The sequence below is a fragment of the Coloeus monedula genome (assembly GCF_965178545.1).
Source record: "Coloeus monedula genome assembly, chromosome: 5".
Classification (NCBI taxonomy): domain Eukaryota; kingdom Metazoa; phylum Chordata; class Aves; order Passeriformes; family Corvidae; genus Coloeus; species Coloeus monedula.
In genome coordinates this window covers 60,104,391-60,123,596 of record NC_138785.1, presented here as the reverse complement: position 1 = coordinate 60,123,596, position 19,206 = coordinate 60,104,391, and the positions used below count along the sequence as shown (strand labels likewise).

At 40.4% G+C, this 19,206-nt stretch overlaps 1 protein-coding gene across 1 annotated transcript; it reads right to left on the bottom strand.

The window, feature by feature from the left end:
• Positions 1–13,386: 13,386 nt before the first annotated feature.
• Positions 13,387–14,103, bottom strand: FGFBP1 (fibroblast growth factor binding protein 1; the record flags this gene model as incomplete). Its single annotated transcript, XM_082281529.1, has 1 exon — positions 13,387–14,103. One exon carries the CDS (start codon positions 14,101–14,103, stop codon positions 13,387–13,389), a length of 717 nt encoding a protein of 238 aa, XP_082137655.1.
• Between the last annotated feature and the right edge of the window lie 5,103 nt (positions 14,104–19,206).

Sequence of the window (19,206 nt, the reverse complement as noted above, 5' to 3'; positions counted from 1 at the left end):
ATTATGGGACATTAATTTATAGTTTGCCTATATTGGCCTGGATGGATAGAGCTCTGAGCAATCTGGCCTAGTGAAAGGTGTCCCTGCCCACGGCATGGGAGTTGGAATTAGATGGTCATTAAGGTCCCTTCCAATTCAGGCCATTCTATGATTCATTCTATGATTATACTTAGGTGTTAACAACTTCCTGTTGTATCCTGTGCTAAAGACAACTTCTTCTGTGGGGAAGGGCAGCTCCTGATAGGAGTTCTTAATCCAGGCACTTTTCATTCTCTTTTCCTGGTGAACTAGAGAGATCAACCTTTGTAAACATTTCAGGATGATACATTTGTTAGAACCTGTGTCTTTTTACTTCACCCTCTCCAATTCTTTATTATCCTTTTAGTGCAAAGATTCATCTTGTATTCCCTGTGGCCTATTGACTGACCCAGCTAGACTGAAATTCAGTCCTTACTTTTCCTGTGTTTATCACTAATGAGTTGTAATAAAACGATTGCAGAAGTATTCCCAAGTTTGCTGGGGCAAAGTTGAGAGGCCGATTCTCTGCTATATAAAACCAACCCAGTTGTTGTAATAACCAGCAGAAGTGGGTGGGCATTGAAGTCAAAATACTTGGCTGCAGGGATGTTTCAAGGAACCTCTCTTTCCAGTATGTCTTTCATTTGATCTATTTCACACATTGTTTTTCATAATGTAACACCTTGACATCAATTAACACATTATAGTAATCAAGTTTTTTTTTTTCAAATTTACACCAGAATACTTTCTTATCATTGGACCATGATTAATTGATAACCAAATAAACTTTCCCTTTAATTATTAGCCCAAACATTCTAGTTTAACACAGCTATAACAAGTTGATTTTTTTTTCTAATCCAGACCATTTGTCACTACAACCTCCTTGAGGAAAAGAATTCTACACAGTAATATACATTCAAGTACAAATTATATGTATCAAGCTTTACTTATCAGCCTTCCTTAAGGCCTAAAAGATCTCACCAGCATCAACATTTCTCTATCTCAATTTACCCGGAGAAAAACAGTAATCCTGGGAAATTAAAGACTCTTTACCAATGTCTGAGTTATTTCCTGATCTGAATGCTAAGTTGAAGCACAGAAAATCATGGAAACATAGCTGTAGACCTGATGATGCTCTGCAGTCACCTTTAACTTCCCAACTCTGCTCAAGTGCCACAAGTGTGTTCTGTTCCACAAGTGTTCAATTTGTCCATAATTCTACAAATTTTTCCTGTTTATGCCATTTTATTCAGTCCTCCAGTAAAACAGAGATGTCCATAACTAAGCTAAATGGAAGGCACAGCACATGGACTGTGAGACATAACTGAACACTGAAGCCAAAAAGAGATGATCTACATTTCAAAGAAAAGGAGCAAAATCACTTAATATTTGATGTCCTTTTGGTTTGGACTGTTTGTGTTCACATCTCACAATATTGTCTCAAAGGAGCAGAGATAATTTATTGGGAGATGACTGATTTTGATCTCAGGAAGTACAGCATGACAAATCGTGCCAGTTTAAAAGTAACTGCTTTTTAATTGCAATGTCAAAAATTATACAGTCCCACAGTAGAAACATACCAGTCTGCCTCTCTCAAATTGCCTTTCACTCTTTTCACTGACATAATCTTCAATTAGCTCAGGAAAGGTTACTGTGGTCATGACTTGACATGATAAAACTTGATGTAGTAAATTAGAAATGAATAGGAAATTATTCATATATCACTCCATGTATTATTTTCAGCAGCGGGTGGGTTGTACTGAATACTAATGCCTGGGCTATCCTGTGAGCTGACAGGCACCTGGGGGTCAATGAACTCCAGGCAGAGTCTGTTGCAAAACGTCCCTATCAGAGATAAGAATGTTGTTATTACCTGAATTCAGTTAAAGCTCCAGGTAGTACTGACAGGGATATTCCAGTTAATCATTACTGAGACAGAACCCAGCCTTTTGTGCTGCTTTGTCCCCAGTTCCGAGTCCAACCAGGAAACAGCCCAGCCCCACTCATGTGGATAGAGCAGAACCTTTAATGTCCTGACTGTCCTACAGTGGCCCAATCCATGGCATGCCAGAATTCCTGATGAATACCACGGCAAAGAGCAGTGCTGACAGTGGAAGACTACAGAGAAGGAGAGCATCAGCCATTCCCTGGGCCTGCTCAAGCAGCTCATACCTGAGGAAGAGGAAACAACAACTGCAGGGAAAAGAGCCCCCAGCAGCTGGATAGGAGCCCTGTCACCAGAGATCCAGCATTTCCCAGAAATAAGAGCTGTAGGAGGAGTGAAGAAATATGGTGCATCATTGGCAGTGGTGAATTTTTCTTCTCTGTGTGATTGCCAGGATTTTTGATTGCCATAGAAAAGTCAGTGCTTGGTAAAAATGATGTAATCACTGAGAGGTTTCACCATGTATCCTGCAGCTGAAGTGCAGCCAGAGGAGAGGGGGATTAGCCAGCTTCTCTGACCACTTTCACACTTAACAGTCAGCAAAGCCCTCCAAACACCCACATTTTTTTAGTGCTCAGCAAACGCAGCAAATTTAAATAAAAATTCATTGCTTGAATGAAATAATACATATTTATTGGTAATCGACACGCATTACTAATTATGATGATGGACTAGCATAATAAAGAACTTTTAATTTTGTAATTCTATATTTCCCTGTCATGTCTATAGTATCTTAATACAGGTCTCAACAAAACCACAGCACTTGTTAACAACTGAAACAGAACAAACTGTTCCCTACAGAAACATTTTTTCATGGGATGTTCCTGCCTGCAAAATTCACAAGACAGCCTCAGGTAAAGGCTGTTTTCCTGGCTGTAGTACTGAGCAAAAAAAAAAGCTGATTAATATTAGATTTTGACCTGACTGCTTCAGTTTTAATTTTTTAAATTTTCTGCAATCATCAGCTTCTGTGAAAAGTATGCTCCTTGCAAGCCATAGGGTTATTTTGGGTAAGTCTTTCAATGAATATAACACAGCAGTAACAGAAACCTAATCTGTGACCTATAGGACCTTGGACAATGGCACACATCAAAGGCACGTGTCTAAACTGCAAGAAGCACAGATAAGATTAGCGTTGGTGTCACACACTCCTAGAGCTGCTGCAAGTTTTTCTCTGCTCTCTCTGTTTCCTCTAAGAAAGGTAACATCCTTTACTGTGGCTGCAGGCAGCATGTGAAATGACACAAGCCTGTGCAAAATATGTTAATATACTATGCATGTGTGGTTTTCTCTCAGCTATGTTTAAACTACGAGGTGCCCAGAATCCTGGGTGAATGCTGAAGTCCTCAGAGAAATCCAGAACTACATTTCTTGTATGAAAAATAGGTGAAGTTCAGGCAAGGCCATGCACATTGGTCTTACAGTTTATTTCCCCAAAGGAAAATCATGGTCCAACACATATCTCTTTCCCCCTATCTCCATAGTTTTTATTGTAACAGGTTTCTGCTGTTACTAGCATCAAGATATTGAACATCCTCAGACAGGATGAGAGTGCCTGTGCAGGGTTGCTGGTGAGCTGAGCCTGTGCAACCTGCCCGTTGCCTTCTGCAATGCTGCTCGGCATGACCATGGCTGTTGCTCTGCTGCTGCTCATTATTTCCCACCTTATTCCTGTCCCAGGTCTTGCTGCTGCTGATCCAAAACACCAACACCTTGTCCCATTAGGGTACTCTGTACTGCTGCTTGTAACCAAGCACAGCAAATATTTGGTTACATGCAGTCAAACACGTCCCTCGCGTCCTGAGGCACTTCATCTTTCTTCATTAACAGATGATATAGAATGAAAGAGTAGTGAATAACTGCAGGCTTTTGACTGAAGTCTTAGGCGTGACTGTTTGAATATTTAATTCCATGTTTGATCCACCTCTTCATATGAGGGCCATTGAACAAAATGTCTAGCACCAGGTGCCATTACTTGATTCTATTGTTGTATTATTACTGCTCGTTGATTTTTCAAAAAATTTGGGTGAAAACTAATATTTTATAGGTACAGCTTTGTGATAACTGTGGTGTATTCCAACAGCATTTAACTTGAATTCATGTCTTCCCTGCAGTGGAAGCACAAGCAAAGTTCAGCTGTAAAATGTATGAAAGAGATTAACCTCCATCTCTGGGATCTTCTTGGGATGTGGTGCTTTGCCTCCAAGGCAGGATGAATACTGCAGAGCTATCAGTGTAGTCTAGAAATCTAAAGTAACAGTGAGGCCAAGGAAGTTATTTCTTGCAAGATACAGATTTCAGTGATTTAAATGTGGATGTAGAAGACATGAAACTTTTCAAATTGTGCCAAAAATTGTAGGTTTTGCCTGTGTGTTTCAAAAAGCTGCACACAGTGGTGGCTGGGATTGCTGGCTTGTTTCATTTGCTGCATCCTTTGGTCATGAATTTTGAGATGCTGACCACAAAAGAGGCACATGAATTTCCCCGTGGTTGAGAAAAGGTAATTTTGAACTCTTTTTCCAAATTGAAATTTACCTAGCAGCTCACCAGTAATGATATCTTTGTCAGACAGACTTCACTGCCTATTAGCCTCCTAGTGAGACATCTCCTTAAATCTCAGTGAAGCAAGCTGGATTCTGGAAAGGGCAAAGAAAGCATTGCTCATATGTCCTACTTGTTGCCAGACAGATGCATATCCAATCTGCAATAAATCCACTGGGAAGAAAAAGAGCATTGGTAATTATTTTCCTACAATGATTTTCAAAAGAAATTTCTTTTATAACTCCTGTCTGGAGTCCCTGAGGCTCCTGAATGGTCTGCACTGCGATGCGCTGCCCAGATTGTGCCTGTTATTTGTTGCTTCCTGTGCACCAGCAGTACATCTGTTTGGTGATTTAGTACCATGTGACTAAATGGAACACAGTAGAAAGAGCACTAAACATCCTCCATCAGAGCTCTGAAGCATAATTCAGTTCCCTCCATCTCGTCAACTGATGGATTGAACCCAGAAACTCCCAGATTCCATGCAAGTATCTTTTCTTATGGCATTAAGATTTCAGAGGCCAAGTTCTAGAGCATGTTGATTGACTTCTGAGGACAAGAGACATTTGGAAACAAGATCACCACGAATAAAGGAGAGCAAATAGGACCATGAAGTTGTCTAGTCTCAAAGATGTTTCTTACAGACATCAGATATCGTGTCATCTCTTGCACACCTGCAATTGGTGGATGAAAGCTGAGGTGACTGTGATGAGAAGTAAGTCATCATAGTTGGTTGCAGTAACAAGAACATTTAAACTAGTCAGAACATGTCTAAAGAATGCAAACATTTTAAGTGTTGCTGCAAACAGTGAAGTTTGTTTCCTTCTGTATATAAATTAGGAGGGATACTGTGACAGCAGCTGCTGGGATAGACTACTGCTCACTACCAATGATCAGTTGAACTGATCATTAACACCCTTAAGAATGTCCCATCATCAGCAAAAATCAGGATCCATCAGCCTAAGGGGAGGAATAACACTCCATGATAACTGGATGTCCCAGTCACAACGCCAGCCAGAATGAATATGTTTGGCTCTTTTTAAGCAGACAACTGTTCCCTATCCATCAGGTCAGGTACATTATCTCTAGGTAGCAGTGGGGTCATGCTGACTGGAGTGTGTGCTGAAATCCTGCAGCAGCTGTGTCTTGTATTCATGAAGAAACCTAAAAGACATAGCCTAAAATACATGGGATATGAGAGTGTGGAAAGAGAGCTGTTGAGAGATAGGCATTGATTGTGGCTCTGCTACTTTCTCCTTTGATCCTGTTTTCAGTCCTTCAATTAATTCTGTTAGCAAGCACCTAATTATTTGGCCACCTCTGACTTACTCATCAATAGTAAATTACAGTAGCTGTTTCAAAGGATAAAATTAATCCTAATGATAGCCAAAGTTACTTTTGAGCTGTACTTAGGCAAGTCCAGGGCAGCTTCACTAGCATTGAATAGATATATGTCATTGAAAACAGTACTCTTGTAAATGGGTGGAGCTCAGCAGGAAAACACAAGGCCACTCAAGGAATATGAATGCAAAGAGAAGTCAAATTCAGCATTCAAGAGATAGGAAGGATGATATGTAGAGTGGTGCTATGAGGAAAGTAAGAGAGCTTTGATCTCTAAATATCTTTCTATGCTTCTAAAGGCTGAAGCCAATAAGCTAATGGAAATGTCAGCTGTACTCTTGCCAGACCTGTCTACAGGAGCAAGTGTGGGGCAAATTCAGATGAGCCATGCAGGTATGATCACAAGTTCCTACATTACCAGTCTCAATTTTCTGTGAATTATACTTTTATTCACAACTAAGCATCACTCCTACAGAATCTCATGTGATCGATCATTTCTTAACATTTCTGTTGCAGGTACATTTTCGCTCCTTTTAGTTTGAAAAAGTCAACTTTACAAATGTAATTTCTACTAATACTGCTCGCATTTGACTGCCTGGCATCTGTCCCTTCACAGTTTAAAGCACTCAACTGTTGTGGATCACCCTTATAAAATTAGGTTAGAAAGCAATTCTTAAGGTAATAATAAATAGGGGGCTCTTTGTGTTTAGAATTTGGCTTTTGAACTGCTGGCGTGGACTTAATTTATGTTTTTAAGCCTTACTCACTCTGGGAGGGCAAAGATACTCCCATTTACATAGGCTTCTGTGGATTGTAGTATAAAAGAAACACCCAGCACAAGGACATTCAAGATAAAACCACTGGATACCAAGATTATGTTTCTAGTTGTTAATATGAAATCTGCCTCTCTGAAAACAACTTTTCTGCTTTTGTGTTTAAAATATAACTTTTAACCTATTTTTTTTTAATGTCTTCTCTCTAAATATCACTCGGAAATTGCCTTCATAACTGGTCCTCCTTCAGACTTGGGGGACTTCAATAAATATTTTCCCAGTCCCTTGCCTATGTGAGATCACCCACACCAGAGAATTAAAAGTCAGAGCACAAAGCAGTTTAAGACAGTGAAGACAGCTGCATCTGATTGAAATTCTGAGAAGAGCTTGAGCAGCACAATGTTATTACCTCTCTGGACATTGGCCAGGACATCATCAGCTGATATCCTCACTTGTAGTGATAGTGGCCTGGGAGCTCTAGAGACCCTGTACAGCAACCAACCTGATCACTAACCCAGATGAGGGGTTCTGCACCCCAACACCCCATCTGCAGCAGCAAGTGCAGCCCATAACTTCATGTGATGGGTTTTTTTGAGACAATATTTCCTTTGGAATTGCACATAACCCAGCATCCCTGGTGTTCCAACTGTTCTCTGTCTCCAAACTTGCCTCTTTAGCTTGCTTCTGTGTCATCTGCCCATGTGAGTGAGGAATAGAGCGCCTCTGATTTTAATGCTCACCTGGAGGCCTCCCTGTCAGACACAGAGGACTGCAGGCTTTGTAAAAGCACTGGGAACTGAGCTGCCATGGCACCGACATCTGTGAGGATTCAGCTGCTGTGGAGTAGCCCAAAAGCAGTACAAGATTTTTCAGGGAACCACACCACCTCTAGAGTGACTCTAGAAACCACAGAACCTTCAGGCAAAAGATGTAAAGGTAACTCGTATTATTTAAATAATATTCTATTATCTGAGCACACTTATTACGTATAATTAGTGCACATATTATGGATGTATAGAACACATTCCTGTTACAGATAATATTGTAATTCCTGCATTTTAAGATTAATTTTAGCATCAAACGTTCTGGCTGGCTGGAACAACTCTCTTCCTTGGCATACACAAAGAACCACAGAGTACTTAAATGCGCACACTGGTGGACGGCTTTGAGCATGTCACAGGCTCTCATTATATAACAAAGTCCCTTTGATGTGTGTGGTTCTTGCCTGGAGATCAGTGTGAGACTTGCATGTTCCAGTGGGAGCTTCGGGTTAATTAAGTTTATCATTTCCATGTGGGGCCTGGTATGATCTGTGGCCAAGGCAGACAAGTAACATTGGCTTGATGGGAACTTTTCACTGTTCTTCCACCTACTCACTATCACTTCTTTAAAGACCAGATATTTCCAGTGAGGTTTGGAAGCAAGTTTGGAAGAGGTTCTTGTAGCTAAATAAAATACATAATTTACATGGATAGCAGCATCTTTCTGAAGAAATCCCTTACGTATTAGTCCGTGTTAAAGAGATAAGCTGGGCCCTAATGCATCCTTTCCTGCTGCTGATGCCTTTTCCTGGTCTTAAAATCAAGAGTCATACATGGTTAGAAGGGGAAAAGGGGTTTTACCTTGGTATTTATTTTAAGGATCCCTAGGTGCACACGTCCAGGTCAAATGCACCGAAATGCACCCCACCAAAAAAAAAGCCCACCCCGAAAGATCGGGTATAACATTATAGGTGTTACTAATTAGCATATCTATCAAAGATTCCCCAAGGAGAGGCTCAAATGAGCCCCCCTCCCCAAGGAGCCTTCCCCTGGATGGTTCTATCTTAGTTTACAAAATGTGTTCTGGAGAGGACCTTGGGGTCTGGGGCACACTGATCCCTAGCTACGAAGCTTCTAGAATGTTTAGACTCCAAGCTTGACAAACAAGTCCAAGAATGTAGGCAAAAAGCACTGAGAATACAGAAGTTGTAAAAAGGTATAACAGGGGTATAAAAGAAAAGGCAAAAAATCTTCATGGCACCACTACAAAGTTCTGCAAACACATAAAAAGCTTTATGATATGGCCAGTTCCCTCTCTTTATCTGTCACCATGTATTGTCTCACTGTAGTAATAGCAACAGAAGGAGCAGGAGAGACACAGAGATATCCCTCCAAGCCCTCCAGGTGTTCAGTGTCTGATAATCCTCACCTTACTAGGAGGCTTGCACTCTGCCTTCTCCTCTCTGGCTCTTTGAAGGGAGGTCATGACTGCAGCCAAGGTTCAGAGTTCCCCTGCTTGGTCACGGAGGAAGCAGAAAGAAGTTTCAGGATGCTAGAACACAGAAATGCCCTAGGATTTGCAGCATTTATGGTGATAACAGGCAGAGGACATGCATGCTCTCATCAGGAGCACCATCCAAGTGACAAGATTGCAAGGAATCCCTGCAGGCTGGAACTTGCTGAATTTCCCATCCTTGAAGCTGGATTTTTCCTTTTGAACAATTCCTGGTGTGGTATCACTCTTGGAATAACCTGGAGGAACAAACTATGTAATATATTGAATTGGAATGCGAACCTGGCAAAGGTACGAGTGAGGTGCAGCAGCAACCAACAAGTGTTGAGCTGCATTGCTCGGGGCAGCATCAGAAAAAAATAAGGGAAAAGTGAAAAAGGGAGTGGAATTCATTATCTAGGTTCAGCTCTGTCCACACAGAGTGAGCACGGCTGTGCAAAATATGTCTTGTCTGAACACAGTCTATACTATGGTTGGTCAAATCCAGGTGAGGTGATATCAGGTGGTAGATACCTATTGGCCCCCTCAGGGGAAGAGGAGGGTGGGGAGCTACTGGGAGCAGGAAGGTTGGGTTACTCAGTTCTATTCTCCTTCAAGCAGTCCAGCAATACATGAGATTAGATATGTAATCTGTCCCGTTGCCAAAGTGGTAAATGAATAAAGGAGGTTACAAAAGGAGCGGAAACTCATTCAAATGAAATTGTGTATGAAAGTGGGCATAAAATATACTGCAGTAAATAGTAATGAATAAAACTTTGAAGGAGCTGACATTCTACAGGTTCTTAGGTAGTGCTGTACTGCCAAAGCTATTTCCTAGGCATTAACATTATCTTCCTATTTCCTAGTGAATACTAAGAAACATGTAACTTTGTCCAGATAAAACCATCATATGTTAGGAGACAACTGTTAAAAAACTTTCTAATTTCAAATTTGCCTCTTCTCTTTTTAAAATAAACTAATTTTTTGACTCTCCTAAGTTTGAGGAGAGTTTAAGAATTTGTGGGAATATGCGGGGGTTGGATCTATCTAAAAAGATCATGCATCATCTAAAGCATTTACCAAATGTATAAGTATTCCATATTGCAGGAGAAGAGAAATTTCCTGAAGCTTCATGTCTGAAGCTAAAATGAATTTACTATCTTCAAAATCCTATCTTTCTTCCCAAGCAAACATTTAAATTATAATACCCAGGGTTGTCTGGAAAACAAGCTATATTGCTAATAAGTAAGCTAATTTTTCACACAGATACTCCTAATAATTTTAAAGTATCTAGAAGTTAGCTGGATATCTTCAAGAGCAAATCCATGCAGTTCTTGTGCAGCATGGTCTAATCATGAGGCGTGGGAGAAGGGAACCACTGGAACTCTAGACCTCTGCCTGGTTGCTGATCCAGCCGCTGATTTTCTTCCCATAATTGTCAAGGTCATCCAGCCTTCCTGTACCTTGTTTCCCCGTGTGTAAAATAGGACTGATTTTTCCATAATTCACATTAACACTAAGACGGCTGAGGTTGTTATCTCTTCAATATGGCAGGACAGAGGACTTGAACCACACAGTTAAAATTTAAACCCATTCATTGCTTTCCTTCACTGCGGTCCTGCCTGCCCTGCTAGAAACGGTGTTAGAAAAGTCACTACCATCAAGTTCTTCGAACATGAAGTTCTGACACAATGACAACTGGTCCACTGGGACAAAGAGTCAGAGAATAGAGCTCAGCTGTGAACTTTTTCATAATGAGCAGAGGTCCTCAGATGAACAACACCAGGAAATGTTTTATTGATGTTAAGTAGCTTGACTCCAGAATCACCAAAGTTTTACCAACTTCAGTGACTCTGTAAATGCCCCAAAGAAAGACTCATACGTGATTGCTGTCAAGTGATTGTGGATGTTAGCTGAAACACAAGGCTTGGTAGGTGCAATGAGACCTTAGATCCTCTTAGCCATAGAGTTGTGATCAGTGCAATTATAGAAAAGGCTGTAATGAAGTTAGACTCCAGATATATTTGCCTCAGACCCTGCTATTCTGAAATGCACCCTTCTGAAGAACAATCAAAACTATACACCCATGGAAGTAAAAAATTCCTTACTTTGGCTGAGACAGTTTTGACATCTTCACTCTCACATTAAGCCACCTTCTGAGGAAAAAGGCTGCACAGAGACCCCCTTTTTCTCCTGATGCTCCACAGTCCTTGCACAACTGCTTGCATTGCAGGTGAAATGCACCTGTGAACTGCTGAGAATGAGCATGTCTTCCTCCAGCAAAGAGCCGCACGTGAAGATAAAAGCCAGCCCTGAATGGAAACAAGAAGATGAGGCAGAAGAAATACAGTGCATCTGTGGAGAGGAACGTGCAACTCCAGCACATGGGTCCAGGTGCTGCATCCTGCACTCCGAGATGTAACTCACATCTCTGGAATCCCGGGCTGGAATTTGCTCTGGGATATGTCAGTGGCCTGATGTGCCTGCCTGGCTGGCAGCCACGGGAGAGCAGTGCCTTCTGGCAACTCAGAGCAGAGTGATCGTGCTTCAGGCAACAAAGTCCTCACCAGAGTGCTCCCAAGAGTAACAGCAGCTAAGGGTAGATAGGACTGGACACTTTCCAAAATATCTGAAGCAAGTAAACCTCTTAAGTCAGGCCAGCCCAGTGCTCTGGTTATAATCTGGAACTAATAGAAATATGTCTGTATACCAGAGTAGACATTAATAACTAACTACTGCAGTGTATGATTGCTTGGACCAAATAAAGCTCCTAATACTTCCTCTGCATTTTTGACTTTCTCATCTCAATTATCTCCTAATGGAAAGGGCTGTAGAACAACACACAAAGTGTCTAACAGCTGCAACTTAGCTGCCCTTTCTGTATTTATGAATCTACCTTAATAATAAAGAGATGGTAGCTGTTTTCCTACCCTACTTGGCACCACAATGGCTGTGTCTTCAAGCCTCACAGCTATTAGTGTTGATGGCCCTTTTTACTGGAATTTTACTTTGCTGTGGGCACCAGTCCAACCAAATTTATCCTGCATAGCCTGGTAACAGCCAGTGTTTCCAGAGGGCATGCAGAGACTGGAACTTCAGTAGGAAGAACCTGCTTCTTTATGTGCCATTTGTACTTGGTAAAATACATTTGAATCCTTCTCAAACACAGTTTGCCTGACTAATAGCAGCATCCCACATTCAACTCATAACTACCCATCTTAAAAATATTCTAGCAATGACATATTTACAGAAGGAAACAGGCTGTATTTTCTCAAGAAACAGAAATGCTAGTTTAATTTGCTAGAAACGATCAGGGAAATTGTTTTTCATGAAGTTTCAAGTTTCTTCAAGTGGACCACTAGCAGAAGACCATACTTTTGTGTTCAGATCCACAAGAAAAGTGTAAGTTGTATTTTACATTTCCTCCAGCTGAAGTTTCAAAAATTAGCTAAGATCAATTGTCATTATTTAACTCTACATTTTCTAAAATCTCTGTTCTTGGAGTTCTGGCTGGGGTTTTTTGTTGTGGGTTTTTGTTTGTTTGTTTGGATTTTTTAATACAGATGTAGTTTAATGAACAGAAAAATATTAGTGTCGTCCATACAGGAAGATAAAAGAATATAAAATTTCAAAATACCATGCAGGCAGTGTTGAATATGAGTTCTTTAGCTGTTGAATAAGGGATCCAGACTTGGGCTCATGTACCAACTTGTATAACTCATTCTATCCCTGCATCTCTGTTTACCTACCAGAAAATTAGTACAATGTGCTTCAGACTGTAGGAGAAAAGAGGGAGTTTATATTTTTAAAGTGTTCTGACATCCTTTGGTGAGATTAAAAAACTGAAGATTTGCACACTTATTGACAAATCAGAAAATCTTATTGCCCTTCATTACTACGATGATGAAAGTCTAACCACAATGTAGCTCGCTATCAAAACCTGAATCTGCAAATCTGCAGAAGTATCTTTAAAGCTACTTTATAAAGAGCACTTCACCTAGATACTGTGAAAGATCGTTCTTTGACAAAGGTGTAGCACTTTCAGAGAAATCTAGTAAAACACAGAGAGATAGAGTGGGAGTACTTTTAATGTATTTTGAAGTTTATTATTTTTATTATTTTGAAGTTTTGAATGTATTTTGAAGTTTATTTTTCTTAATAACTTTTAGGTCAAAGGCATTGTACATAACCAAGGAGTGCATAAGTGCATGGCACTGAATTCATCACTTTGGCTAGCACACCCCAAAGAGGGCCAAGGAGATTACTGATACACTTCTGCACAGAGTATGTAACATCCACTGGTAACACATCCATTGGGTAGCAATCTGTGGGCACATAACATCTATAACATCTTCAGCTATGTTAATGTAGTCTGTTGTGTATATACAAAATCAGAAAAATATATTCCTTCTTGCTTATATACACTAATAATAACATAAGAATAAAATCTGGAATGGTTTGCAGTAACTCAGATGAGACCAGACCTTCATGATTCAGACCTTTAGAAACACCTCCTCAGCATCGTTTGTCTTGGACCATTGTAATAAAAAAGTTGCAGAAGGAAAGCAAGCTTTCTGGACAGTATTCCTCAGCCACCTTTTTCTGGTCAATGTAATCTACATCTTCAACACAGTCTTGAGGACTGTGTTCTAGCTTATTTTCAGTCACAGAGGCATCTGCTGGAGTCTGAGCAACTTCTTTTGTGTGATGCATTTTGTTCTCTTTGGCAGGACCCACTGCTGTTAGTAAGCTTGAGTGAGTCAACCTGAGGTGAGCACTTTGTGGGCCTTTCCTACATAATTTAGATTTTAGTACACTTTTGGGGTCTTGACAGATCTGCTTCTGCTTCTTTAGGGATCGGGAGACTTGTTTCCAGTAGGATTTCTGGTTTGCTGCATACTGTGCACAGCTAGAAGGTTCACCAGAGAATTCACACCAGAACTCACTGTCACCGTGCTTGCACTGTACGTGCACAGTAACACCATTTGTGTCCGTCACTGACCAGGTGCACTCAGCATTTTCTTTGGTTTCAAACTTGCCTTTAGGAGATGATTTTCCTCCTTTTGACTTCTGCCCTTTTTCATTTCCTTGGTTAGATTCTTTCTGGTTTTTTCTACCATGTTCTATGCCTTGTCTTCCCTTTTTTCTTTCCTTCTGTCTTTCACAGTTGGCTAGTAGCAGCTGGGAGACCAGCATCAACACACAAAGAAGTCCAAAGCTTTTGATCCTCATGGTCTCTGTTCTGCTTGTTATCTGCCTTCGAAACAAACAAACAAACAAAAAGATGAAAACATTTTCACTTAATGCTGGATTACATTTGACAGTTGAAGTTTTTCAGATATGGCATCGCACTGCTCTTTGATACCTATTAAAGTAATGTTATCAGCAAAATGATCTGTCCTTTGTGTAAATAATACCCGGTTTAAATACCATTATGAATTATCCTTGTAAGTAGGTGTGGAGTAACTTCCAGTTACTTAGTTATTTGTGCAATGGGGAACAGAAAAATCACTCCCAGGACACGCTGCTGCCCAGTGACTGAGGTACCTTAATTAAAATCTCTTCTGGAGTCAGAGAAGGAATTTGAACCTGGGATTTGTCAATTTCAGATGGATATCTTAAGTTATAACAATAAAGCAGTTGTTCCCACAATCTCCCATTTTGCAAAATGACTCATAAGCATTTTTGACTCCAACCTCTGGTTATTCTTCGAAAATATGCCAGACAGAAAAGAAACCATTTGGTTCAAGTTGAGGAAAACTGTTTTGAAGGCATCCTGAAAATCATTGTAATTCACTGGTTATGCCAGTATTTCAAATTTGCTGTGAAAAAAAGTTCCAGACATCAAAAAGTAACTACTGATGTATTCTTTTCCACCTTGACTGCTAAACAAACAGAACTACCCTTTTGCTTTTGAAGATAACCTGAGGTGTACTGGGCTCTGTTTAAAGCCACCAAATCCAGGGATAAATGTGAAACTTCCGTTTTGAAATGTAGCTAGTTAGCAAATTATTAGCAAGCTGATCCCTGCATCTGCAAATTATTATCTGCTGATCCCTGCTTATTTCTGTAGGTGTTTGTCTTTATAAAGCAGCTTTGAGAATCAGAGGGGTTTAAATCTGGCATTATGATGATTAAATCCCTAGATATATTTTTAGATGTTTCCATCATAGTAATTTCTGTAACCAAGTTCTTGTGTTTGAAAGCAGCAATTCATGTGCAGCCACGCTAATAAGGAATCTATTTCAACATTCAGTTACCTGCAAATATCTTTAGTTAAATAAGTTTAGAATGTAGAATACACTGGTAACAGCTTGTGTGAGCAGGCCCTACTTAGTTCTTACTTGACTTGCTTCATGCCTTATCCTATACACAAATTCTCACTCCATAAACCCCTCTTTAGGGAACCTCATATGGTATTTACAGTTCTGTTGCAAACACAGAAAATAATAACATGAAAATGAATTAAGATTTGACAGTAACCTTCTGCTGCAAGTGGAACAGTGCAAAAGTAAGATAACTAAAATACATACCTTGCACAGGGCTCGGAGACACCCAAACACAGCTCCTGATGCAATTCCCCTTTTTCAAAAGAGCCGGAGCTCGTTGGAAGAGCAGTGCGGTATTTATAAAGGCAGGGACACACCTTCAGGTCTCCAGTAAGACTGTTACAACACAATAGGATACTTCAGTGCCATGTTCACTTACCTCTGACACACCTCCTTGGAAAAGTGCCAGTTCTCATTCTCAGAACAAAAAAAAAAAGCGCGGCTATGGGGGTGACAAGGTGTGCTTGCATAATTTAGATGTTTCTTTAGCCAAGTCCTTCCCTCCTCATGAACAACAGTAAGAACTTTATCAGATCATGAGCTTCTCTAAAACATTTTTTACCAGCTATTGAGGGATGTATCCTGCAACGCCCTCAACATGTTGCACTATCATCGTGTTCAGCAGAAATTGATAATGATAATGACAACAATTCCACAAAGCATTTCAAAGTTACCTTTTGAACCTTTTGTTACCCTGTGTCACAAAAAAGGTATTGAAGAACTTTAAAAACCCAGAATAAGTAACTATTTAAGTAGCCAGTAATACCAACCCAGAGGAGGGCCACTAAGTTGATCAGAAGGCAGGAGCACCTCTTCTGTGAATACAGGCTGAGGCTGGAGATTCAGCCTGGAGAAAAAAAGGCTCCAGTGGGATTTTACAGCAGCCTTTCAGTACCAAAAGGGGGACTACAAGAGAGCCAGAGTGGGACTTTGTACAAGGCATGTAATGATAGGACAAGGGGCGATGGCTTTAAACTGAAAGAGGTTAGGATTAGATTAAATATGAGGAAGAAATTTTTTATGATGAGGGTGGCGAGATACTGGATAGGTTACCCTGAGAGGTTGTGGACTTCCCATCCCTGGAAATGTTCAAGGTCAGGCTGAACGGGGCTCTGAGGAAACTGGTCTAGTGGAAGGTTCCCTGTCCATGGCAGTGGGTTGGAGCTAGATGGTATTTAAGGTCCCTTGCAACCCAAATCATTCTAGGATTCTCTGATTCTATGGCTGCATTTAGGACAGTGTTCATTATGGTGAGATGGTCATGACACTCAGAAACACATTCGAGCTCCTGCAGAATTAGTGACAGAGAGGTCTAAGCTTCCGCTGCACAGCAATGATCTATGCTCCTCCCTCTCTGCCAGCTTTTGTGTGTGTGTTACATCATGAGTGCTCATTATGGGACCAGAGTGAAAGAACAAGAATTAGATAAATATAAAAACACATTCAGAGCTGGGGATTGGCATCCCTCTTTGTAGCTTGGTTGCTTCTGAAGAAGCTTCTTGGTTTTACTGAAGAAATGTGAGGTATTAGTTGTATATGCTTGGGAAGTACCAGAATAAAAGAGGGATGCAAGAGAGAAAAGCAGAAACTAGTCTAAGATACAGGCAGGTATTCCTCTTTGACTCTTTCCCATTTGTATTTGGAATAATACAAAGGGACAGAGCTATAGGCAAGGCATTGCCTGGACTGGTTTGGCAATGAGGAGATGCCAGATGTTCTTCATCTGGAAAGGGAATTTTCTTGCAGATGATGTTGTGATGATTTTTTTTGTTGGTGTTTACAAAATGCAATGAGGAGACTGTTAACTCTGTAAAAAAATCAAACAAAAACTAGGAAGAAAAAGTGCAATTCTGCAATATGTGTGGGACAGAAATGCAGAGAATGGGATGCATTTACTTGAAATCCAAAGGGTTTGATCCGTGTATCAGGACTGTCTCCTAATCTATGTATGTGCAGCTACCTTTGATGCGTTTTGATCGAGTTCAGCCATCAGATCTGCCTTGTGCACTTTTGATTGGCATGAGGATGTATGAAACTCTTCGCAGCACTCCACTAAATGTGAAAGATTTGTAGTTCACACTGGCAAGGGATAATGAATTAGGGGCAGGGATGACTCAGGGATCAGAAAATATATGATAACGTGTCAGGTTGGAAGGGAATCAGAGGAGTAGGACAATGTAAGAGGTAAGTAAGGGAGGCACTGTCATGCTTGGGAATCCTAAACTAATACCACATAGTGGCACAGTACCATCTGAAGTATTTAGTATTTAGCAGGGATCCTCAAAACTGTGCAGCTGGATTAGTGGGGCTATGTGCTGTAGCTAATGAGCCTCTCATCAGGGCTAATTACTCTGGAGACAGCATAAAGCCAATGGGCTATGCTAACCTCATGTTCTGCTACTAATTTAGGTACAGTTTTAACATGCCCAATTGCTTGGGTAAACATACTATAAATTGATTTTTTTGACAGATGAGGGTATAGGTTCATCTGCAGGAGCTTTGAGCAAGCTGCTCCCTTGTCAAGGAGCTGCCAAAGCCAAAAACCTCACCAAACCATCAAGACATTCTTCCTACTGTGGCTGAACAATGTCTCCAGATAGGTAAGAGAGGAAGGTTACAAGTATGTAAGGAACCATGGGAAATCAGACAAGGCTTACAGAAAGGAGCTGTGTGTTCCTGTCCCAGCTCTGTCACAGACTTTCTCAGAGATATTCACTAGGAGATGCCAGATGTTCTTCATCTGGAAAGGGAATTTTCTTGCAGATGATGTTGTGATGATTTTTTTTTGTTGGTGTTTACAAAATGCCATTTATTGTTGAAACCAGCCACAAGGTATTGAAAATATTTAAGCACTCCACCATTCATCCCCTCCAAAATTGCCTGTTTTGATGGCTTTGACAAGCGAAATGTTTCAATGTCAATCTCAGTTCAGCTGCCCCATCATTGATAGGACATAGCAGCCTAGCCCTACTACTTCATAAAAATGGGAGAGGACAGGCAGAGAAAAGGCTGCACAAGTAAAGATCTGCTTTCTGCTTCTTTGCTGCTCCCTCCCCAAGACTGTGGCAAGCTGGACATGTCAGCTCTTCCTGTCTTTAGCATGCAGAAGCTTCTGTAGAGAATTCTGCAGTCAAGTGTTTGTTGACACGGGCACTATCATCTTCGACATAATCTGTCTTGAGCCAGCTGGAGTTCTTGCCTGACATGCCTAGATGATTTCAAAATCCCAGTAAACCAAGATTTACTTATTTAGGTGCATAAAAGACAGCCTTATTCTATGGAGGTTGGTCTGGACATCAGGCAGCTTCATTGCTATGCCTTCAGAATATCTTTTTTGTTTGTTTTTTCATTAGATATGAACTGATGTTTTGTGGATGTCTTCTAGTGACCTGGGCATATAGTACATATTGATCCTGTACCCCAGAAATCCTTCTGGGAGCTGTCCTATCAGGTGATAAGAACAGTCACTTTCTTCAACTATCAACTTGACAAGAAAGTACACAAAATTAAAGTATGAGCTCAATTTCTTAGGTGCTTAATTAGAACCTAATTGCCAAGAAAATGCTGCTGCAAAAATCTGTTTATTATATGATTTCCAAGAAAGCATTTTTTTCTTTCTGTCATGCACATTTTAAAATACACCTTAGTTGTGCCCTTTGCTGAGATGAAATGCTGTTTGCTTGTAAACTGCAGGCACAGTTTTGCCACAGGACAAACAATGCAGACAATTCATCAAAAGACAATTTGATCCATGTAACAAAAGGCAAACCTGAACAGCTAATTTGGCAAGGTAGAATTTATGAAGAACTGTTTAGTTATTAAAACAGAAAGGCATAGGAAAAAATTGGCAATACTAGCAAATAGAGGTAATCATTGAGAATTACAAGCATGGATACCCAAATCCCAATGTAAATTTTGTGTGAAAAATCTCAGTCCAGAGATTGTCCTGTGCCTTTTGACTGAAACTTCAGACACGTAATTAGCATCTTTAAGTTTTCATCAGAAC